The 24,815-nt window shown below is 44.9% G+C and overlaps 1 protein-coding gene across 3 annotated transcripts in view; it reads right to left on the reverse strand.

The window, feature by feature from the left end:
* The window catches only part of PPP2R2B (protein phosphatase 2 regulatory subunit Bbeta), a 438,713-nt gene that overhangs the window by 31,179 nt on the left and 382,719 nt on the right, over positions 1–24,815 (reverse strand). For all 3 annotated transcript variants that reach the window (XM_059063014.2, XM_067031872.1, XM_067031873.1), the window contains one exon: positions 19,061–19,225. In XM_059063014.2, coding sequence (XP_058918997.1) covers positions 19,061–19,225 — 165 coding nt within the window. The remainder of the gene's footprint in view (positions 1–19,060; positions 19,226–24,815) is intronic.

Consider the following 24,815-nt stretch of genomic DNA (forward strand, 5'->3'; position numbering starts at 1 on the left):
CTCTCTCTCTCTCCCTCTCATAATTTGTTTCCAACAGGAAACCGTGTGCAGCTGCTCCAAGAGAAGCTCGAGATCCCTTGGGAGTCCCTGCCCAGGTGGCAGAGACCGTGAGTGTGTGGCCATTATTAGGGGTGATTGCTCGGAAGCTGGTTGTCATGGCACCACGAGGCCAGGGCTGCACTCCCAAGATGCCCCCGTTTTCTAGGCTGTCTACATAATCACTGCAATGAGAGGCATAAACACGGAAAGGGAGAGGGGAGCAGCTCCCTGCTGACAGTCATCTCTGTGCAAAGCAGGGCGAGGAGGGTCCATCTCGGCATGGGCCAAGCACTGCACGGAGGGATGCTGGTGTGGGCTGCTCACTGCCTCACTGTCTCCTCACGGCTCCTGTGCATGCCTCTGAGCTCCCAGCACCGGCTTTCTACAGGCAAACATTGCTCCTAACTCAGGGACAGTCAGCGCTGTGCCTGAATGCTCCTGGAACTGCATCCATGGAATGGCCAGAGCTACCGTGTTGGAGTAGGTGGAGCCGTTGCCTCCCATCCACCGGGCCCTGCGCTAGACTCTTTACGTGTGTGATAGTCCATTCCACTCTCACAAGCTGCCTGCTTTACAGATGCAGAAAGTGTATTGGGAGACACATATCACATTTTACCTGATGTTAGATCTTTTCTAGACGTCTCATTCATTCATTCAGTATGCTTTAGTAGCCATGATACATCAGAGAGTCATCTGGCTTTGTCACAGGCCGGGAGGAGGCAGAGCTAGGATGTAAACCTAGCTCTGGTTCTATAGCCCGCCACTGTCCCCCCATGCTGCATCATTTCTCCTCCAGGCCCATGTTTAGCAAGGGTGACCTCTTCCAGCTGGTGCTCACAGGCAGAGGAAGCCCCCATCTCCGAGGGCATGTTCCCGGTAAAATGAATTGAATTGGTCTAGGGCTTAAACCCCTGATCTGGGCTTCATTAGCTGTGTGTTCTCACCAACCACAGAGAATTAACCAGAGCGGAGAGGTCTCTTATGGACCTAACACCAGGCACCAGGGGCGATGTGGAGGACAATCGTCAAATCTGTTGAGCACCTTATTACCTGCTAGGCCCTCCCACTGGCTCCAGACATACCATCATCACTTCGAGGCCTCTGGGACCTGAAGTCTCTGGGCTCGGATGCAGAGAGAAGACACATTTTGCAATCACTGGAGAAAATAAAGGCTTTATCCCTCAGCAAGCACTTTTGCTGAATGACTCGGTCATGGGAAAGAAGGGAGCGTCTGTGCCTTGTTCTCGTTTTGAATTTGGCTGAAGAGTAAGAGATCCTGCCATCTCCACTGTTCCTCACACCCTGCACTTCGGCTCACCCGCAGCAGGTGATCAGGAAACAAGGGAACCAGAGAGTGTTGATTTTCTGAAGGCCAGACTCCGCCAGTGAAATGCCCGTGCTGTTCTCTGCTCTCCCGGGACCTGGCCCTACCCAGCTACCTCCCACTTGGGCCCAGTGAGGCAAAGATGGGAAGCCTTTCTAGGCATTGTCCATCAACAGCTTCAACCACGGGCTTTACACCTGAGCTTGAATCTTGGTTCCACCCTTGATTCAATCCTTGACTTCATGTAAATTACTTGCTTTTTTGAGTCTCCGCTTTCTCATCTGTAACTCTGTGCTCCTGGATTGTTGTGATAAGAATAAAACATTCATAAATAAATACTGACTGCTTACTGTGGGCCAGGCATTATCTTGCTGAATCCTCACAACCATCCAATTATGCAGGCTCTGCTATTGTCCCCATTTTACAGAGGGAGACACTGAGGCTTAGAGAGAGAGGTTAAGTTCAAGTCCAAGAAGTTAAGTTCACACTGGGTTTGTCTGACCCTAGAACCAACACCACTGGTCACAACGGCAGGCAGGGTATCCCCTGCTTTTCAAATGTTTACCTTTTGCCACTTTGCTTTTACAAAACACCTACACTAGTATCTGTTTTCGCTAATCTAACTACAAGAAATCTGAAGAGAATTTTCACTTTGAAGAAAAAAGCTACGACCCGATGCCTTCATTTACACACAGTTTAAGAATCATAGCACTAGTGTATTGTGAGACACATACCACATTTTATCTGATGTTAGATATTTTACGAACATGTCTCACTCATTCATTCGTTCAGTATGATTTAGTAGCCATGATACATCAGGCACTATCCTCAGAATGCTTCTACTACTTAATAACCCTCCTAGGGGCTAGCGACCATGTGTTGTAGTAATACAAATGTATAGTTTTGTGCTGTTACAGTGATGTGAACACAGAAGATTCTCAGTAAACAGGGACTGAAAAATGCTACTTGTCAGAACTTTGGGGAAATACCTAGGATACACTGAGGATGACGTTTGCCATCACAGTTCATTTCAACATCTAACACAATGTCCAGCATAAACACTATTTGGTCAGCATTTTCTCTCTTTGACGTTGGGAATCTAAATTTCACGTTCAATTTAAAATGAACTTTATATTAGATACCTTCCATAATTTCACATCCTCTTGTCCCACCATAGTAAGTACACTGAAGCAGTAAGTGCATCTTATAAGGCTGTCATCCCATTGTGTTTAGCACAATACCTTGCACACACTTATTGACAGATTGCTTGCTTTGTTTGATCTCACCAGCTTTTTCCTAAGCGTGATGATCCCATTTATCTCAGATGTAACTGTTCAATGACAATTTCACTACATTATAGGGGTTTTCAAATGACACCAAAATTTTAAGATTAAGTCGACCTCGGGATTAAGGATGACCATCTAGTAGATAAATCCTATTTAAATCCTTATGTTCAGGTTAAAGATATAAGAGAAGATAAAAGCAAGTATCATTTTAAGCCCCCTGGGGGTGAGCATTCTCTTGCCCTCTGCTGCCCGCGGGCTGTGCTTGATGATGATGGCAGGCCAGCAGGTGCTTCGAGTAATTCAGCAGATAAAGGGACCTGCACACATGGGGATGGAAGCTGCTTGAGTGGACAGCAGATTTCACAGCTGAGTTATTGATGCCACCTACCGAGCTGTCAAAATAGAATTACGTGAACTGCACGGGGGGCTCAAATTAGCTGATATACTTAAACATGTGTCAATTACACACGAACGAGATTACCCCTTCCCTTCTTTATCCTCCAGTGCTGGGCAAGTACTGAAGGTGGCTGAATTCATTATATGAAACAAGAAATAAACCCATGATAAACCACGATCTTTGTCAGTGTATTAGATTTATCTTTTCTGGGCCTTGATTTCCTCAAGCTGTAGAAAGGAAGAAAGACTCTGAACTCAAAGAGTTTTATGAAGATCAATTAAGATAATGGGCGAGAAGGGGTTCTGTAAGTGGTAAAGTGTGTAACAGTAAAAGGTACCCATTTAATCATTTATGCTTTGTTTTTTTTATGGGAATCTTCCGGTCCACGGAGTTTGTGAGTTTCCTCCCCAGACTGTCCCTCCCCTAGTCTTTGCCAACTCATTCAATGCCCTTCATCGAAGCATGCGCTCAGGCCAAAAAGCTAGGCATCGCCCTGGATTCTTCCCTTAACCTCACCTTCCACATCTAGTTTTTTTAAAAGGTCCTGGACCTGGAGATTATCATACTAAGTGAAGTCAGTCAGACAGAGAAAATATCATATGATATTGCTTATATGCGGAATCTAAAAAAAAATTGATACAAACAAACTTATTTACAAAACAGAAATAGACTCACAGACTTAGAGAATTAACTTACGGTTACCAGGGGGGAAGGGTTAGGGAGAGGGGTAGATTGGGAGTTTGGGATCGACATGTACACACTGCTATATTTAAAATGGATAACCAACAAGGACCTACTGTAGAGCACAGGGAACTCTGCTCAGTACTCTGTAATAACCTAAATGGGAAGAGAATTTGAAAAAAGAATAGATACATGTAAATGTATAACTGAATCAGTCTGCTGTACACGTGAAACTAACACAACGCTGTTAATCAACGATACTCCAACATAAAATAAAATTTTTTTTAAAAGTCCTGTTAACTTTACGCTCACAATGTAGCCCAAATCGGCCCAATCTTAGTCCAAGCCACTATCACCTCTTGCCTGGACCATGCTGATGGCTTTCTAACTCCTCCCAGTATCCACTCTTCCTCCTGATGCTTCATTCTTTACATAGCCAAAGAGTGATATATTTACAAGTATAACCACGTTACTCCTTTCCTCAAACCCTACCCACCAGATTTTCCTTCTTAAATAAAAGCCAAATTCCTTACCTTTGCCTACAGGGCTACCATGTTGCCTAACTCCCAAGTCCTTTGCATAGAATCCAATGAGATGCAAGAGGGAAGAGATATGGGAACATATGTTTATGTATAACTGATTCACTTTGTTGTAAAGCAGAAACTAACACACCATTGTAAAGCAATTATACCCCAATAAAGATGTTAAAAAAAAGAGTAATCTAAATAGGTATAAGGATCTATTATACCATTAAAGTGACATTTCAAATCAGTGGGACAGATTAGTCAATAAATTGTGATACATACATGTTGGGGTATAAATACTTCTCTGGAAGGATCCACGGCACGGCAAAAGCAGATGTCTCTGAGGAGGGAAATGTGTGGCTGGGGAACGTGGGGCAAAGTGTGACTTTTCATTGAATTCCCCTGTGTACCTTTTCTAATGTTCTGTCACGTGAATCTATTACCTCTGAAGTTCGCCTGAGTTCAAACCCCAGTTCCCCCAATTGCTAGCTCTTAATCTTGGGCAAACTCTTCACGCTCTCAAAAAAAAAAAAAAAACAAAAATCCAATGAGAATGAGGCCCGTGGGTTGCTGGCGGTCACTACCCTGAGTGCAGAGTCCTCACGTGATCTGAGCCACCGGCCTCCTCCTCCCGTTCCCCCTCTTGTCGCTCCTTCTCGTGACACTATAGGCGGCCAAACTGGTCTTCCTTCTGCCGCCGACTTGCCAAGCACAGTGCAGATTCACAGCCTCTCTATTGCTGCTGCTGCTTCTCCAGAAACACTTTTCACCAAATCTTGCCTTATCTTATTTACCTATGTGTTTGTTGTCTCTCTTAATCTACCTGGATAGAGTGCCATGGGGGAAACGAGGTACCATTTTCTTAGTGCCTAGAACAACACCTGGAACATAGTAGCAGCAAGAAATGTTTGTTGAATACATGAACAGTAGGCGGATTACCATCACTTCGTAGTCCCCACTTCCCTTTGCCTACAAATGCCAAAGCGTTCCAAAGCTAGAAATGAGTGAACACGGATGGGGTAAGCCACTCTTTCGTGGGAGCCTCTTCATTTGTGTAAAGAGAAGCACTGGATGGGTACAAGTTCATCAAACTGCCTGACTCTAGTTGTTCTGCAAGTGTTTATTTAGCACCTTCACTGTGCTAAGTGTAGAAGGGAAAAATAAACAGCCTTAGCCATCATGGAGGAAAACCATTTAGTGGGACAGAAACGGAAACAGGTTATTTCAACCAATCATATCAGGTGCTCTGATGGAGCGTACTTAGCCTACTTGGTGAAACTTGAAGAGTATGATAGGCAGAATAATGCCTTCTCAAGGATGTCCATGTCCTAATCTCCAGAACTCATGAATATGTTCCCTTTCTCGGCAAAGGGGAATTAAGACTGTAGATGGAATTAAAGCTGCTCATCAGCTGACCTTAAAGTAAGGGGATTAGCCTGGATCACCTGTGTGGGCCCACTGTAATCACGATGGTCCTTATATGTGGATGAGGAAGGCAGAAGAGGAGAGTCAGGGTGATAGGGCAGGAGAAGGGTTTGTCCCACTGTTGCTGGCTTTCAGATGGAGAAAGGGACCATAAGCCAAGGAATGCGATGGCCTCAAGAAGCTGGAGAAAGCAAAGAAACAGACTGTCCCCTTGAGCCTCCAGAAGGGAACACAGCCCTCCTTACAGCCGGATTTTAGCCAGTGAGACCCATGTCAGTCTTCTGACCCATGGAACTATAAGATGACAAGTTTATGTTGTTTTAGTCACTAAGTTGGTGGTAATTTGTTACAGCAGCCATAGGAAACTAAATACAAAAAGGAAGAGGTGAACTTTGATGTCCCCTCTGGTGGGAAGAGACAGGCTATTGTAAGACCCATCCTGCCCTGGCCAGAGCCCTCCCTAGGCTCTGTCAGGTCAATGTCCCTCCCTGGGGAAAATTTCTCCTGGGTATCCTCTTGACTGGCATTCTCCTGAACCTCAAATTGAGAATGCTCATCCAGTGTCTGTGACTGCTTTGCCAGTGATGGCTTGTCATGGACCATGATGACAGGTAAGTGGCCTTGAGACGTCCCAAGCCCCGAGCAGCCAGAGCCACCTATAACCTCATGGCCAACCTTTCGTGTTCTGTGTGTCTCTGGGGCTGCAGTCACACGCCTGAACCAGTTTCAGCTTCTGCTGCCTTCTTATCTAAGGCCTCCTGCGGCGGCAGGGCGGGGGTGGGGGGGTGGGGGGGGGCGGGACCTGGGACAGTGGCAATTGCTAATGAATGACACTTGCCTCCAAAATTAATAAGCTTTCTTGTTCTTAGGAAAATCCACTCAACTGGAGTCTCCAGGATGACTAATTGACAGAACTGGTTAAATTAATCAAAAATGGAAATAAGGAAGGGGGAAGGGATTCTATTTATATTATATGGTTTGGGCCTTGCCTGCTCTGTTGCATATTGCTGCTAAGCTTGAATGGGGTAGATGCTGGACTGGGGCAGTGGGTGGGTTTCCGTGAATTCTGCTGCTTGTAGCATGGCTCTGGCTTTTCTCCAGGACCAGAAGGGTGGGTGTCTGTGTGTGTTTGTAATCCTGTCATCAGGATTTTTAATAAAATTAAAAGCATTTTAAATACAGGGCTTTGTCTTTTTAACCTAACCAAGCCCCCCCCCTGAAATAAACACTGTTAATTACACCCCCAATCAATACTGAACCCCTTTTGGAAGCTGTCCCAGACCTCAGAGGTTTTAAGATGCATTGCAGCTGCAGCCTCAGCTGATGCCTTTGGACACATTCTATCAGAGATCTGGGGAATGAGCTATAGGTTTATTAAGGGATCTAGTGGCCTACAGAATCAGGACTTGGCAAGTAAGTTTGTAGATGAAGGTGATGAATGAGATAGTGGATTTCATGTTCTGTGCAAGGGCAGAGTTAGTGCTGCCACTGGAAGCTGTTGAGCTGAGGAATCCAGCTCAAGGGGATTATATAAAATGGAGTCCCATGAAATTATCCTTGTGGATGCTAGAAAAAGATCACACTCTTTCTCCTGCTGTCAAATACCCAGGAGAAGAATTCATTCTTCTCACTCTTCTCCCGGAAGCAGACAGACCTTGGTTCAAGTCTTGGCTCTTTCACTGTGATCTGTGGCAAGTTTCTTCACCTCTCTGTGCCTCATCTGTAAACTGGAGTTACTAAAACCAATCTTCTTCGGTTGCTATGAAACTTAACTGAGACCTAGAAGAGCTCAAAACTAATATCCATCCCCCTCCACTATACGTACCTTTAAAGGAAAATGGAATTTCTGATTTAGATGATTAGGTTAGGCATCAAACTTTGTCCCGTTTGCATTGGAAACCAAGCTGTTTTTCTAATGACACTATTCACTAAAACACCTCAGACTTTAAAGCCTAAAGAGCTTATACCTTCTCCCCACAACATGGAAAAGTCAGATTATCTTCACACCAGGCCTATGACAGGCAGATTTAAATGCACTGCAGGGTTGCGGCTGACAACCCCTGGACAGCCAGCCTGCCTCGGTTTCATCTGAAGGAGGGAATTTCTGTGGCCACATTTGGAGCTGCAGATTTGCCAGTGTGGAAGGGCCTTGGGGCTAGAATATGCTCCCCAGTAGAGCCAATGCAAGAGGACAGGTGCTGCAAGGCTGCCCATCACCGCTGCTGAGAGGAGCCATGGCTCCTTACCCTGGCCAGCTTCACCTCCTGCAAGTCCCCAGCACAAGGCACACCCTCTCAATAGGATGGGACCTCTGGGGCAGGTGAGGAGTGAGGCAGGTCTGGCCAAACCATGACAGAATTAAGATGCAACTGAGGAATCTGCTCTGTGTCATCAGACACTGAGCATGAAGTTCACATTTGTGATTGATTTCATCCAGCAAATATGCTTTGGGAACCTAATGGGCCAGGCAGTCTGTTAATTGCTTTTACTTTAACTAATTAATGGCCAAAGATTTCCATGAGACTAAATCGCATGATCACCTCTCTACGCTTATCTTTCTTGACCTCGCAGAAGCATTTCACATAACTGATTCCAGTGTCTTTCTAAATCACTCTCTTCTCTTGGCTTATATGCTTACTCAACCCCACCCCTTGGTTTTCCTCTTACCTCCCTGGCTGCTTATCCTCAGTCTCTTGTAAAAGGCTCCCCCTGTCCCCCCCAACCCCACTGGCAAATGCTGACGTACCCTTGGCCTCCATCCCGGACTCTCCACTCCTCTGCATCTACATCTTGTCTCCTACGTGACTTCACCTTGTCCCATGGCTTTTAAGACCACGAGATGCTCACGACTCCTAAATTTCTATCTCCAGCCCAGAGCTCTCCCCTGACTTCCAGACTCAGGTATCCATTTGTTACCAGGCTTCTCTAATTGTGTGTATCATAGGAATCTCAATCCAGACACATCCAAAAGAGATGTGTGTTTGGTCTTTCCACACCAAACTTGTTCCTTTCTGAGTCTTTTCATCGGTATGTGTTACCACTATACCCTCGGCAGCTCAAAATCAAAACCTACGTTTTCTCAGAATCCTCCCTTTCTGTCACCTCTCCACTTTCAGCCTCTCAGCAAGTCCTCTTAGCCTTACCGCCTCAGTAGATTCTGTATCTGTCCACTTATCACGCCATCACCACCCACCCCAGCCCTGGTGAGAACCACTATCATTTCCCCCCAGACCATGGCAAGGGCCTCCTAACTGGTCCCAGAGCTTCTTGGCCTGCCAACCCTTTTAGCAAATTAAGACCATAAACAGAGTATTCACTTGCCTGCTTAGAACTGTCTACTAGCTTCTATCACACTTAGAATGAAATCCAGGCACTCTGCCCTGGTCTGCAAGGCTCTCCATGATCTGGCCCCAGCCTACCTCTTCGGCATCACCCTCCACCCTGTTTCCCAGCTCACCAATCTCCATCCACTGGTCTTTTTTCTCTTCTTTGAACACACACGGTTGTCCCTATGTCAAGGTCTTCCTACTTTGATATCATCTCTCTGTTTGGCTCCTTTTGACAATTCGGGTCTCAGTTCAAAGGCTTTCCCTCACCACCCTGGCTACTCGTTAACCCTTTAAATTTTCTTATAGCTTTTATCAGTGTCAGAAATTATCTCACTCATTTGTGTACTAGTATATATTTTCTTTCCTCCCTTCACGCTAGAATGTAAGCTCCCTGAAGGCAGGAATGGGTGGATGTTGAATAAATCTTAGTTGAGCGAGTGATTTCTGGAGTCCTCGTTAAGAGGCACAAGTCTGGATCAAACCCCAGGTGTCACTTGTTCTTTGGTGGCCATAGAGTATCATTGCTCCTCTTAGCTAGTTTCCTCATCTGTAAAATGTGACAAATACTAGGATGCCTCCCATAGGGTTGTCAGGACCTTGGCTTACTTTCTGGATATAGTAGATGTCACAGAAGTTCCCTGTGATTACGGCTGCTGACATGACTACATCACGACTGTGGCTGCTTTTCCCCCGTTCCTGCTCTTAGACACGTCTGGAAGGGAAGTAAGAGAGCATCATTTTCGCAACCATAACAAACACGGAACTCTTATCATGGGCCAGGCGCTGTTCTAAGGCTTCATGGTGTCATCTCATTTAATCCTCCCATGCCCCCTAATAAGGTAAGTGCTGCTACTAGTCATATCTTATAGGTGAGCAAATTCAGACACAGAGAGGTTAAGTAACCCGGTTAAGATCACCCAGTTAGGCCACGGACAGAGACTGATAGTGGACACCATGTTGATTTTCCTTCCCTGTCTTGGCCCTTTGCTGAAGCCACTCACTACTGTCAGTTTAGCTTGACAGAAGGGAAGAAACAAAGCAGACATGTTCTGGGCTGTGCTTACAGGGAATGCTATAGACTGAAAGACTGTGTCCCCCGAAGTTCGTATGCTGAAACCTAATTCCCAGTGTGATGGTATTTGGAGAAGGGGGTTTGGGGAGGTGATTAGGTCATGAGAGGGGAGCTCTCATGAATGGGGTTAGTGACCTTACGAAAAAGAGACTCCAAGGCTCCCTCACATCCTGCTGCCACGCAAGGACACAGCGAGGGAAGATAGCCATCTGTGGACCAAGAAGCTGGTCTTCACCACACACTGGATCTGCTGGTGTCTTATCTTGGGCTTCGCAGCTTCCAGAAATAGGTATTTGTTGTTGAAGCCATCCAGTCTGTGGTACTTGATTATAGCAGCCCGAATGGACTAAGACAGGAAATATTATCCTGGGCTCCCCACCTCCTGGCCCGCCCCAGTACCTAAGACAGGCGCTGTCAACGGTGTGTGTAGAGTGAATCTCCTCTTTCTACCCTTGGAGTACCCAGCGGGCTCTCCTGTTATCCACCGAGCTTCTCCCAATTATAGAAGTAAAACTACTACCTTGGGGAGAATCTGGAAAATAGGAAAAAGCTGCCCGAATTTTACTGCCCTGACGTCATCCCTTTCACGAAGAGCCCCAGTCTTTGTCTACACGTATTCTTCTTCACACTGCTGAATTCAAGGTGGGCTTGTAACCTTGCCTGCTGCTTTAACATTTATCATAAGCATTTCCCCACCTGCTCCATCTTTAACTGTGTTCACAGGTAGTTGGCAGGTTACATCCATCTCTATGGGCCTTCACAGGAACCTCTTTCTCTATTCCCACTCCCATTTGAGGGTTCCAACTGCTACTTTTCTTTTTCTTTTTTTCTTAAAATTTAAAAAAATTTATTTATTTATTTATTTTAATTGGAGTATAACTGATTTATAAGATTGTGTTAGTTTCAGGTGTATAGCAAAGTGATTCAGTTATATAAATATGTATATATATATATTTTTTCAGATTCTTTTCCATTATAGGTTGTTATAAGATATCGAATATAGTTCCCTGTGCTATACAGTAGGTCCTTGTTGTTTATCTACTTCATATATAGTGGTATGTATCTGGTAATCCCATACTCCTAACCGGCTGCTTTTCTTTCATGCTGTAAAAACAAACTACTTATTCAAGACCCCCCTCCCCTTATGAGTGGTTTTTGAATAGGAAACAGGCTTCTTAGCACCTCATCGCCTCGAAAATCAGTTTTAAGTCCTCTTTGTTCCGAGAGCAAGTATGTTTCGGCACCATGGGAAAGTATCCAGGCATCGTCACCATAAAACACATGGATACCACGAGGGAGGTGTAGAGGCTCCACGTACAGGTTTTTATTGCCCCTGTCCTCTGTCCCCCACCACGTTCAATAAGAGCCACACACACCGCGTGCTCACGACAGGTCTGGGGCTGTACTAAGAGCTGGTCCATGACCACTTTTCACCCTTACCACCTGGAGGAAAGGATCAGCATTGATCCTCGTTGCAGGCGCCTTGCCCAGGCTGCCTGCAACGAGCGGGCCTGGGACCCACACCTGGAGCTGTCAGCTCCAGGGACTGTGCTCTGGATGATTTTCAGGTCTTCTATTAGGGGCTGAATTGCGTACCCCCTCCCCAAATTCTTATGTTGAAGTCCTAATCCTCGGTACCTCAGAATGTAACCATAGTTGGAGGTAGGGTCTTTAAAGAGGTAATTAAATTAACAAATAAGGTCATGAGGGTGGAGCCTAATCCAATATGATGAGTGTCTTTATAAGAAGGGCAGTTTTGGACACAGAGAGAAGATGATGTGAAGACACAGGGAGAGGATGGTCACCAGCAAGTGAAGGAGAGAGGCCTGGAGGAGATCCTTTCTTCCCAGCCTTCAGATGAAACCAACTCTGTTGATACCTTGGTCTAGGACTTTAGCCTCCAGAACAGGGAGACAATAAGATTTCGTTTTTTTAAGCCACCCAGTTCACGGTATTTTGTTATAGCAACTCTAGTAAATGAAAACACCTTCTTTCATCTGTCTTTCCCCACCTGCCTGCTTTTCTACCGCAGTTGTTCAGTGAAGCCCCATTTGTAGCTGGGTTGGTAATGCAGGAGTTGGTAAAATAAAGTCCCTGCCCTTATGGAGATTACATTCTAGTCAGGGAGACAGAGGAAGAACAACAAACATCTATAGCTGAGTACTAAGAAATACATAAAGAAATAAAATAGGGTGATGCAGTCGAAATAGGGTGCAGGTGGGGGGAAAAGAGAAGTCCTCTCTGAGGAGGTGATATTTTCCCAGAGACCTAAACAATGAGAGCAGTCTAAACAAGGGAGGGTCTGGTGGGAGAGCATTCCACGTAGGGGAAGAGCCTGTGCAAAGGGCCTGAGGCACAAAGGGCTGGGTGTGTTGAAGGCACAGGAAGAAGATCAGTGTGGCCAGACTACAGGGAACTGAGGATGGGAAGGTGGACAGGGACCAGATTCCTGTGGGTCTTGGAAAGGAGTTTAGATTTAATTTCTCTCTCATTCCCTTGGTTGTCATTCATCACACCTGGCCAGTTTCTTCACTCAACTCCCAGTACTCACGCATTAAAAGGGAACAGCAAGATTCAGGCCAGCCACTGCTGCTGCCATCAACGCCCTATTGTTTCAGCCATTAGAATCTCAAACTGCAGATACAACCCTTGTCATTACCGCCAGAAGTGATAGAAAAAAAAAACTGAGAGATGAGGAAGAGAATCATCCTTTCCAACCCCTGCTGAGTATGCAGAGCAAGGGACGTATGGAAATTAATATATGCAGCTCTGATAACACAGAGCTCCTCGGCATTTTGATTAAACACTGATGGTTATTAAATACCCTCCTTCTCAGAGCTCATCTCCAAAAGCCAATGTTGCTTTTCATTTTGAACTCTCATGAACTGTCTCCATTCCGTACACACACCGGGCTGAACTGTGGTCGACGGAAGCCTGGTGTTGGAGGAGGATGAAGAAAATCAATATGAAATGTCAGGTGCGGGGTCAGATGGAACTTGTTTTCCCAGCTGGCAGGAGCTTGGGCCGCTGCTGCTGCAGCAGCCAGACAAAGGGAGATGCACACTGACGAAGGTCGGCACTTTGGACGAGTCAGGAAAATGAATTTCGTTCGCTTCTTAATTAGATTAGGAGGCTGGAGGCTGGCAATTCAGAGCGCTGCTGGCGTCGGGATGGGGTGTGGGGAGGCAGGGCTGCAGCAGGGGTCTGCAGGCGGCCAGCTAGCTCCCAGCCTCCCTAGGGACTGTCCCCTGGGCTCTACTTCTCAAGGGCTGTGTGGGACCAAGGCTGCAGGGAGAAGCAGCCCCCAGGGGGTTCCTGGGTGCGTGGGATCGATGACCTGTCCCAGTATTTTCCCTAGGGAACGTCTCAGTCTTTAGGTAGCAGCTCAGTGGTCACTGCCTTGTGGTATAAGGTCCTTGTCACATCCCCTCACGACACCACAAGACTCTTTTTCACACCACTTTTTAGTCACAATGTCATTATCTATCTGTGATTCTCTGATGAATGCATCTTTCCTCCTTAGACAGTGTGATAGTTCATCTTATACATCAACTTGACTAGGCCATGAGGTGCCCAGTTTTTTCATCAGACATTATCCTGGGGGTTTAGGAGGGTTATTTTTGAATGAATTCAACATTTAAATTAACAGACGGAGTAAAGCAGATTGCCCTTGCTAATGTAGGTGGGCCTTATCCAATCAGTTGAAGGTCCGAATAGAACAGAAGGCTGACCATCCTCCCAACAAGAGGGAATTCTCCTGCATGACTCCTTTGAGCTGGGACATCAATTTTTTCCTGCCTTCGCACTTGAACTGGACCATCAGCTCTTCCTGGGTCAAGAGTCTGCTGGCCTTTGGACTAAAACTACCTCATTGGCTTTCCTGCAGGATCCTGAAGATCCTGGGACTTGTCAGCCTCCATGATTGCATGACCTTAATTGTTATGAATACTTACAACAAATCTTTCACATTTATATATACATACACACGTGTATATGTGTATGTGTATATATATGCATATGTGTATATATATGATATATATATCTCCTATTGGTTCTGTTCCTCTGGAGACCCTCACTAGTATAGACCTTGAGCTCTAAGAGGGAAGAAAGCAGATCTGGCTTTGCTCACCATTGTGTCCCCAGAGTCTGGTACAGTACCTGACATATAGTATGTGCTCAACAAGTACTAATTAAATAAATGACTCATGGGGCTTGTGGACATGGAATAAAGGTTGGAGGCTCAGGCCTCTTAGAGCTGCAGGTCTGGAACCAGGGGGTACTCAGGAGGTGTAATTCTGGTAACTGCTGCTGCCGTTCACTGTCTCCTGTGTGCCTGACAGAGGGTTAGGCTCTTATATACTTGAGGACAGTTACTCCTTGGGAACAGCCAGCCCTCTGAGACAGTCTTTATTATACTATTTCTATGTTCAAAGGAGGAACTTGGGATTCAGAGGGTTTCAAAACTTGATTGGGGGTCACACAGCTGCTGAGCGACAGAGCTGCATTCTGATTCCAAAGCTTCTTCTCTAAATAATTCTAGTTCCGGAAATGCCTAAGGCCTTATCCTTTCCCCATCTTGAGTTCAGAGTTCACCAAGCCTCCCAGTCAGCTTCCTCCTCACTATCCAGCCCTCCTGTGGGTCTGTCTGACCCCAGAGCCCAGGCTGGTGTCTACCACTTTGGGCTGTGAACACACCGGGCTTCTCGTGCCACCTCTGGCATCCACTTTGGGTTGGTGGCCCTTCAAGCCCGGTCAGACAGCTTATGTCACCTCCCACACAGCATGTCCCAGACTGCTCCTTAACCGTTCACTCTCCTTCAGTATGGCTTCTTATTAGTCCGCAATCCACATGCCATTTACGTCAACTCTCAGGCATAAATTTATTTTCTGAATCAATATTTACTGAGCACCTGTTTGCGTGTCAGTCCTTTGTGATACAATGTGAGCAAAACAGATTCGGTTCTTGTCCTCAGAGAGATTACAGTCTAGAGGGGAAGGATATTGAACAAGTAATATCCACGTCTGATGAACACCAATCTCTAATATTGCTTTACATCCCCACAGTTATTTTGAAAGAAAAATGTTTCTTTTTCCCTTTCCTTTCTTTCAATTTCCATAGCTACCATCCTTTTTATAAAAAAATTTTTATTGGGGTATAGTTGATTTACAATGTTGTGTTAGTTTCAGGTGTTCAGCAAAGTGAGTCTGTTATACATATACATACATCCACTCTTTTTAAGATTCTTTTCCCACATAGGCCATTACAGAGTATGGAGTAGAGTTCCCTTTGCTACCATTCTTATCTAGGTTATGAATTTCCATTGTATTGAGACTAAAGCAAAACCTTCTAATTCTCCTATGTTTCTTCCCACCATCACTGTGTTAATCTTCCATAAAACATAAATTCTATAGCTCTGTTCTCCAGCCAAATGATCTCCAATTGCTCTCCACATATTGGAGCTGTGCTTCTCAAACTGAGGCACATGTATGCATCCTTGGAGGTCAGGAAGGAGGACGATATGGGGGTGCACCAGGTGGTATAGGAAGCCGTAGATAAATGCTGCATCTTTTGGAAATGTCAATTTTGCTTGAGATTTGGGGATGGGTAGAAATGTAATATTTAAATTAAATGGAAAGTAGTCATTTTATGGGAATAAAATACAAAATCCATGTGAAATTTTAAGATGACAAAATAAGACTTCAAAGAAAATCCACTGTGGTCAGCACCTCCCCTGGAGCCTCAGGCCTCTGGCAGGCATGTGCAGTTTTGCCTTTGCTGATTGGCCGGGCCACCCAGAGCACATCAGAGAGGCTGGATTGCCTTTTGGTGCCCTTCCTGCAGAGCAGCCAGGCTCACAGCCTGGGTCTGGGAGTGCTGTACTTGGTAGAAAAGTTTAAGAAGGACTGGCTACCATAGGAGCCAGACTCTGAGTATAGAGCAGGTATTCAATGAATGAATGGATGAGGGCATAACTTCTGATTCTGACCTTCAACAACTGACTTGATATAAACCATCATCCCTATTTGACCTCTTTTCCTCCATATTCCCCTTTTACCCAAACCCAACACTCCTTGCTAAGGCTCTTTAAAGGTTTCATGTCGTTTCCTAACTTCAGGCTTTTGCCCATTCTTGTGTGTACAACCCCAAACACCCTTCTCTCTATTTCCTACCTAGCCAAATCCTACTTGTGCTTCAGGACTACCACTCCTCCTCTGCCTCCCCTGTGGGGTCTACCTCCAATGTCCCTCCCTCCCCTCTTCCCCAAATATCTCAACTCCTAATCGTCTCTACCACTCATTTGGGTGTCCTGGGTACATCTTGCCTCCCCAGCCAAATTTGACATTCCTTGAGTGTTAGGAGATGTCTTACCCTTTCCACTGTACCCCTCAGAGTGCTTAATAGTAACGGATACATCATAGATACAAGAAGATCATGCTGAAGGATTGCCAATGAATTTTAGTCTATATCTGTGATTCTCAGCTGGGAGCAGTTTTCACCCCAGGATACATCACAATGTCTGGAGACATTTTTGGTTGTCATAACTGGCCTTTGCTGCCTGCATCTAGTGTGTAGAGGCTGGGGATGCTGCTAAACATCCTACAATGCATAGGACAGCTGCCTCCCCCAAAGAAAGGATAGTGTGCCCCCAAATTCAATAGTGCCTGGTTAAGAAATCCTTGTGTACGTTATAGAATCTTCCTAACCTCTTTTCTTGACTCTTCGTTCTCCCAGACAGAATCCAACCTCCATCCTTCTGCCGTCAGTCTAAGCAACTTCTCCAAAAGAGAATTCTAATCAGTCCCCTGGTTACTCTAGTGGCTGTTCACTGACTTTGAGAGAAAATTCAAGTCCCTTATCATGGCCATTATGACCAGTCTCCTGTCTTCCTCCTGAACGTCAACTCTTCCCTCTCCAAGTCATTCGCTACATGCCAGCCATATCAGTCACCCTGCAATTCCAAAAGTGTAATGATGTTTCATGCCTCAGCACCTTTGCACATGCTGAGTCTTCTGCCTTGAACATTTCCCCCTTTTTGGCTTATAAGTAAGTACTGCTCAAAGATCAACACCAGCACAGACACTAGCAAACATCGATAAAGCATCTCTCATGGGCCAGGTACTGTTTCAGGTGCTAGGGAAACAGCAGTGAACAAAACATAGGAAGTCCACACCCTCAAGGAGCCAATAGTATAGATCAGTACTCTTCAAGAGAACCTTCTGCAATGAAGGAAATCTTAAATCAGCACTGTCCAATATGGTAGCTACTAGCTACACAATGGCAATTGACTACTGGAAATGTGGATCATCTGAATTGAAATCTTCTGGAAGCATAAAACACACTTAGTATGAAACAACTCATTAACAATTCTTAATAGTTATCTAATTGCCATGACACACCCATGAGGTGGATGTTATTATCTTACCCGTTTTACATATGAGAAAACTGAGGCTCAGAAAGGTAAAGGAAAGTTGGACAAAGTCAGGCGGCTAATAAGGGGTGAAGCCTGCCTTTGACCTGGGTCTGTATGACTCTGGAAGCCACACAGTCTACATCCCACTACACTAGACATACCAGCTCCCCTGTGCAATACTCCTCACAGCGAATGAGCAAACAGAAATGATCAAAATGACCCAGATATTCACACCTCTCCTAGCCATACACCTACACAGAGAGTCATCACATCGCTCAGGTCCCATAGGAATTAAAATCGAAAGCTGAGGCTGTGGGAGAGAAAGGTCTTCACTCCCGGCTGTCCAGGCTATAGTGGCAGAGTGGCACCCAGCAGAAGGTGCTGGCCAGACAAAGAGCTCTCATGGCTCCTGAACATCTTGGCAGCTGAACAGTATTTAGTCTGACACTGGACATGGGTGACCACTGCCCTCTAGGCACCTTTACTCTGCAGAGTTTTGTTTTCTAGAAAACCTCCCTGCTAGCTCCAGGCCCATTCTGGCTACCACAGCTGACTCTTGCTTCACCCACTTACATCGGTCTTAGCCTTTGGCACCCAAGCACTCAGCCCCCACTAGTTCGGAGCTGCTTTGCTCAGTCAATGCCCTGAAAACTCCAGTGTGATCCCAGGGCCTGTCCCCTGGTGGACTTTATCCCATCCCTTCTCTCTGAAGCCCTTCCCTGGTGCCCACTAGAATCACTGGGCCTTCTAGGGTGCTGGTTCCCAAAGCCTCACTCTCTCCAAGAAGCCACTAACCCTTTCCCCCAGCTGCTTTTTTTTTTTTTTTAAAGTTGAGGTGTAATTGACATATAACGTTATATTAGTTTTAGGTGAACAGCATAATAATTTGATACATGTATATATTGCAAAATAATCACCACAATGAGTTTAGTTAACATCCATCACCATGCATAGTTACAATTTTTTTTTATGATGAGAACTTTTAAGACCTATTCTCTTAAGAACTTTCAAACACACAATACAGTGCTAACTTAGTCAGTGTTCCCAGCTGCTATTCTTGATTCCTGTATATTCTCAGCCTCCCACACTGTCCAGCAAGTCCAGTTAACTCTACTGCCAAGATCTGTCCAGAACCCGTCCACTCCTCTCCATTTCCACACCCCGCCCTTGTCCAGGTCACCTGCATCTCCTGCCTGGATATCGCAACCATCCCCTAACTGGTCCCCCCACTTCTACTCTGCAGGTTCATTTTCCCCAGAGCAGCAAGAGGAATCTTAAAACCTAATTCAGATCATGTCACAATGTTACGTGACAGGGCTCATGTCTTGTTCATCTCTGTATTCCACAGCCGGGAGCCAGTGTTTGTGGGACTGGACGTGAGGTTTCCTCTTTATCAAAACACCAAACATGGAACTGACTCCCGGGTCAGGCCAACACGTGTAGTTTCTTTACTCCCAGTGTGTCTGAGGTGGGAAAGGAGATCAAACCCCTCCAGGCCCTCACCCTTCTCCTCCCACGTCAGGGGCCAGTGGCCCATCCCTGCCACGAGCCCTGGGCTGCTGGCTACTCACATTTGGTGTGCCTGTCACACAGGGCCGACGCCCGCATGTCACACAGCCGGATTGTCCCTTTGCTGCTGCTGTACACGAAGGTGTTGCAGTGATGGGGATGGAACTCGGCCGCTGTGATCACCTCTGTGAGCTCCTCCATGTTGGCCGGCTTGATGTCGACGATATCTGGCACAGACGAGTCAAGGAGGGGACCAGGAGAAGGGGGAGAGCCTTGGGGGGTAACTGTAGCATCACTGCCTTATTTTACTGGGCCATGTTAGCAATGAGCACACACGGGGGATCCTCATCATAACTCTGTGAGCAAATAGGCAGGTATTAGTGGTCCCGGGCAGATGAGGCCCAGGGTTACTCAGTGGCCATAGGCAGCACTGGAACTTGGGCCTCCCTGGCTTCTTATCAGGATTTCACCCCTCATAACATGTAGATGCCCCAACACATCAAAGTTACCTGCTCATGCAATCACGCTAAAATGTATCCAGTTGCAAAGGCTTTCATTTCTCATTTTACAACAGCGGTTAAGAAACCAGCCCCATTCCAACGAAATAATCCAATATATGTGAATCTTTATCTAAACTCCTGGGCTGATACATGATATCTAGGACAGACTGCAAATCCTCTTCCATGAAATCCCTTAGATGTTTTTAAATAATATGTCGATAATAATAATAATAATAGCAACTACCATTTATTGAGCACTGACTATAGGCCAGTCACTGTGCAAAGCATATCATGTACTTTATTTCATTTAATCCTTATAACAGCTCTATAATCAGCATGTTCTTACCCCCATTATTTCAAGGGGGGAAACGGAGGCTCAGAGTACGTACCTTGCCCCAAATCACATGGCTAAAGAGTGGCAGTACTAAGATTTTATCCCAGGTGCAAGATTTGTATTCTTTAGTAATTACGCAAAATTTCTCTCACTGAAGATATACAGGACCTCAAGTCTCTGTAAGCTGTGATTCGCTTTAGAGCTTATGTGGGAGTTTAAGCATTAAAAAGAAGCCATCCAATTGTACAGCATGACAGTTTTCGCCTCCAATGGAATATACTGTTTGTTTTATCATCGGGTTTTTTCCTCCTCAGTATTTTCCTTTCTGATCAAGAATTATTATACCTCTATTTTTAAAGACCACATCCTTGTGTATTGAAATGAAACATTTGACCTTTCATCTATGATGGTGACCCAGTGGAAACAAACGTCTTCAGTGGCAGTGAGTTTGGGCTGATCCCTTCCCACCTCTACTGAGAGCTCGGGGGACCTGGGTCCAGGTACGGTGGTACCTGGCTGGGGCTGAGGTGCTGTCCAAAGACCCAGCAACTTCCTGCAAAGGAACAGGTCTTGTGATGTGGATGTTGTGAACCAAAATAATTCTTACTTTTGAGTCACATTTGTGATTTCGCCCAACCTGTATATCACTAGGTAGCATTTTTTAACTTAACATTTTTTTCTCCACATCAACTTAAATTGACTCACTTTTTTCTTTACTTAGCCTTGTCTAAGCAGTAATCCAATATTCATAAAATCATGGGTTAATGAGCTAGTTACATTTTAAATAGTACACCGTACCTAAGATAAATGCTTTTAACCATTAAAATGAATATATATTTATGTCTGTACCAGGAGCTTATATATCATATTTTGGAAAACACTGCATTGGATCAACAAGCAGTAACTTGATACAGATGATGCTATTAGACTGGGCTGGATAAAAGTCTGCTATGCTTTTCGTGAAGTTGGTAGCAAAATCTCCTCAGAGTTTAGATGAGGTACGAGTAATTGTACTGATATTTTTAGTCACATTAGCACTAACAAAGTAGTCATCTATTATCAAACATCACCCATGCTCCGGCATGTAATCTGGTGCAATAATGGCTTTATATTTGGTTGTGCCTCTTTCCCTTTCAATTACCTCTTACAAATCCTGTTGGGTTTTTCTCCTAAAATTAGCTTGAGACAACTAACATTTCATTTTACTACAATTTCCCTCATGAATCCAGATGCAAATATTTCTTGGGTCTCCAGAGCATGTGGGTTCCTTTGACTCACAAAATACTACCTTTCAACTCAACTGCTACCAGAGTTATAAATATTATTGCAGTTAGCATCACTTGCTGGGGAGCAGGAACCAGTGCCCCCCAGAAGGAGGCCCCAAGCTGCAGCTCTGATGTTCTCCCCAGTCCCCTGACCCATGCCCTGGGCTTTGTGGCCACGATACAGGGTGGGGTTAAGCAGAGGTTAGTGTTCAGCTGTTGTCAGATTTTATCACCCTCCAGAAAGAGCCTCCATACCCTACTGTGCCAGTGAGCATGTTTCTCTTTTCCCAAAATAGGGCAAGAAAATCTGGTGTCAGCTTTCTCAACCTCTACCAGTATAGCTCTAAAAACAAGCTTAACTGGAAGGGATCTTGGCTGTGTGGTAGAGGGAGGTGCCACATCTACGGTTATTTTTTTCTCACCTAAAAATAAAGCTCAAAAGTTAGAATGTGTGAAAATGAAGGGCTTAAACATACATATGAAACCAGGAACATCCTCCACCATCAAGAACTGCATCAGAACTGAGTCTGCTTAAGGCTGCTGCCTCTGGACCCTTCCTCCTTCCATCCCTCCCATCCATCCTGGACCTCTAAGCCTGCCTACCATCCCTCATCCCCAAGCATCTCCCTTTTGACTAGAGGGCTTGTCTGGGTCTGACTCTATGGGTTCAGGGGAGAAACCATGGCTCCAATCCTTTTTTTTTTTTTTTATTGTGGTACGCGGGCCTCTCACTGTTGTGGCCTCTCCCATTGCAGAGCACAGGCTCCGGACGCACAGGCTCAGCGGCCATGGCTCACGGGCCCAGCTGCTCTGCGGCATGTGGGATTTTCCTGGACTGGGGCACGAACCCGTGTCCCCTGCATCGGCAGGCAGACTCTCAACCACTGCGCCACAAGGGAAGCCCCCCAATCCTCTTTTTAGTAACTGTGATGATACGGACAACAAGGAAGATAATAATAAGCAGTAGTTAATGTTTATCACATGCCATGCATTGTCTCATTTGACCTTCATCTTACCCTTTTGATGTTAATATTATTAATAGGCCTATTTTCTGGCAGAGGAAATAGTGACTGATGTTAAGTTACTCAAGGTCATAAGACCATAGAGGGTGGAGTTGGGATTTGAACCCAAGTTTGTCCAACTCTAGAGCCTGGGTTCTTGACCACACTCCACTCTCCTCCCCTGATGAATGGCCCTCACAGAGCCAGCCTTTCCGAGTGATGTAATTCTGGCTCTCTTGAAACTTCCCTGGCTAATCCAACAGGGATTCTGCTTTGAACCTGTGCTCTCTCAATTCACTGACCACTCTGGGGGCTACATTTTTCAGAACCAGAATTTGGACACAGCATCGGACCTAGGATTTTTGTATTCTCTGATGTGATGAATTTTTTTTTTTTTTTTTGGAACCCTAAGTTGAGACAGAAACGTGAGAAGGGGTTTCTTGAATTGCTAACTGTGGAGGATTTTCTGAGTTCTAAAAACATTTGGGAGAAGGAGTCTAGTTTCCAAAAATTCAATAGCTTATGGGGATGACAAGAGAGCATATTTCACATCTGCATCACCTAGAAACCCAGCCTTTTCCCTTACACTGTTGTAAAGGGAGATATACGCCTCCAGCATATGTGGCTGTACCCTTCATGTTGGGAGTGAAGGAGAAAGGAGAGGAGCAGTGCGGGGCTCCCTGTATTATCTTGGAAATGGAATGATGCATGTTGACAGTCAATTTTCTCTCTCCTATCTTTTAGAGCTCTCTATCCAAATTATTTCCTTGTTGTCCCAAAGAACTAAACGGCAAAAGCAAAACAGAGCACTGGATTCACGGCTAATATACAAGGCAGAAAGCCAACAGATTGCTATTAAATTAACCCTGGGGCTTAACAGATCTGTTCATCCTGACCCCAACTGCTTATGGCATTCCTTATTAATGCGGAGCCCAGGCAAATTACCTCTGCTAACAAAAGGGGTTAATATACCTCTCTGCTGGGACTCTGGAAGCAGTGCTGAAGACGGGAGGGGGCACAGCCAGTTTGGCAGCTGAGCTCCATGCTTGGAAGGCCGAAGGCGGGAAGGTGAGGGCACTGCTGTGCCAGGCAATGGCCTAAGGCATCATTTAAAATAATAATTGAAGACACTGGGAGGTCACCCCTTAAGGGATGAGCTTCAAACAAATAAGAAGCCAGAGCCATAAATTACATCAGCAGTGGGGTGAGGGAATGAAGGGGATTATGGCAGGATGCTAAAGGCTAGCATAGGGACCATTCAAAAGTAATTTCCTTAAACCCAAATTTGGAAAAGCTTTTTATAAAAAAATGTCTATTGTAATATTATAAAAGAAAAAAATTGACAACAGCCTAAATATACAGAAATAGGGAAATGATTAAGTAAATTCAGATTGATCTCAGTTAATTGTTTATGCAATAAAATGCCAAGTCTGTTAAAAGACTTGTATGAAAAATTCTATCTTTAGTGTGATCATAATGTCATTTAAAACTTACACTCTGAGGGCTTGCCCTCTGGTGGCACAGTGGTTGAGAGTCCACCTGCTGATGCAGGGGACACGGGTTCGTGCCCCGGTCCGGGAAGATCCCACATGCCGCCGAGCGGCTGGGCCCGTGAGCCATAGCCTCTTGAGCCTGTGTGTCCCGGAGCCTGTGCTCTGCAACGGGAGAGGCCACAACAGTGAGAGGCCCTCGTACCGCAAAAAAAAAAAAAAACAAACAAAAAACTTACACTCTGAAACTGATGACCTAAAAGGCAAAAGTACCAAATGTTAGCGATAATTCCAATGGGGTGGGTCTATGAATATTTTTCTTTTCAATTATGAGTTTTCATTTCCACATTTTCTTTTAATGAAGTTGTAGTATTTTAAGATGGAAAAAGATCAGATATTTTCTATGCTTATTATATACATGTATAATTTTAGGTGAGGTAAGTTAGATACAAAATATATACAGTCTGTTCATAGCCATGTGAAAAAAATAAGAGAGAGAGAGAACAGAATGGAAGGAAACATAGTTATATCTTACAGGGGGATTAGATTCTAAGGCTGGCATCAAGTTGTCCTTCAGTAACCCTAGCTTGGGTCCATTCATTCATTTGTTCCTTCATGTATTTCATAAACATTCACAAAGAATCTGCCAGGGTTTTTCTAGGTACAGGGGATACAGCAGTAACCAAAGCAGACCAAAAATCCCCCTGATCTGTGGAGCCTATATTCTAGTAGGGGACATGGTCACAAAACAAGATAAATAAATAGAATATAAAGTATATTAGGTAGTAATAACTGCTAAACAGACAAATAAAGCAGGGAAGTGAGAAAGAAAGTGTATATGTGTGAGTGGGTGGGGTGTGTATGTGCACGTGTGTGTGTGTGTGTGTGTGTGTGTGTGTGTGTGTCCCTAGACTGAACAGGAGAAAGCTTCCTGGATAAATCAAGAATTTAAAAAATTTTCCCTTTTCTTTTATTTCCTTATTAACTTATTTTTCTAAGCCCTTGTTGTTGAGTTAGCTAGCATTAAATTAAACTTGCAATGTAAATTTGTTCTATATACACAAAATTAGGTGGTGAGATTATAGGTCATTTTTTAGTTTCTATAATGAATACATATTATTAAACCAAGAAACAAACAGTTTAAAAAAAGTAGTTTCCTTGGCTTAGAACCATTTCTGAGAGAGTTGAGAGACCAGGAACCTCATCTCTGGGTAAAACTGAAGATAA

The sequence above is a fragment of the Kogia breviceps genome, chromosome 4 (assembly GCF_026419965.1).
Source record: "Kogia breviceps isolate mKogBre1 chromosome 4, mKogBre1 haplotype 1, whole genome shotgun sequence".
Lineage (NCBI taxonomy): Eukaryota > Metazoa > Chordata > Mammalia > Artiodactyla > Physeteridae > Kogia > Kogia breviceps.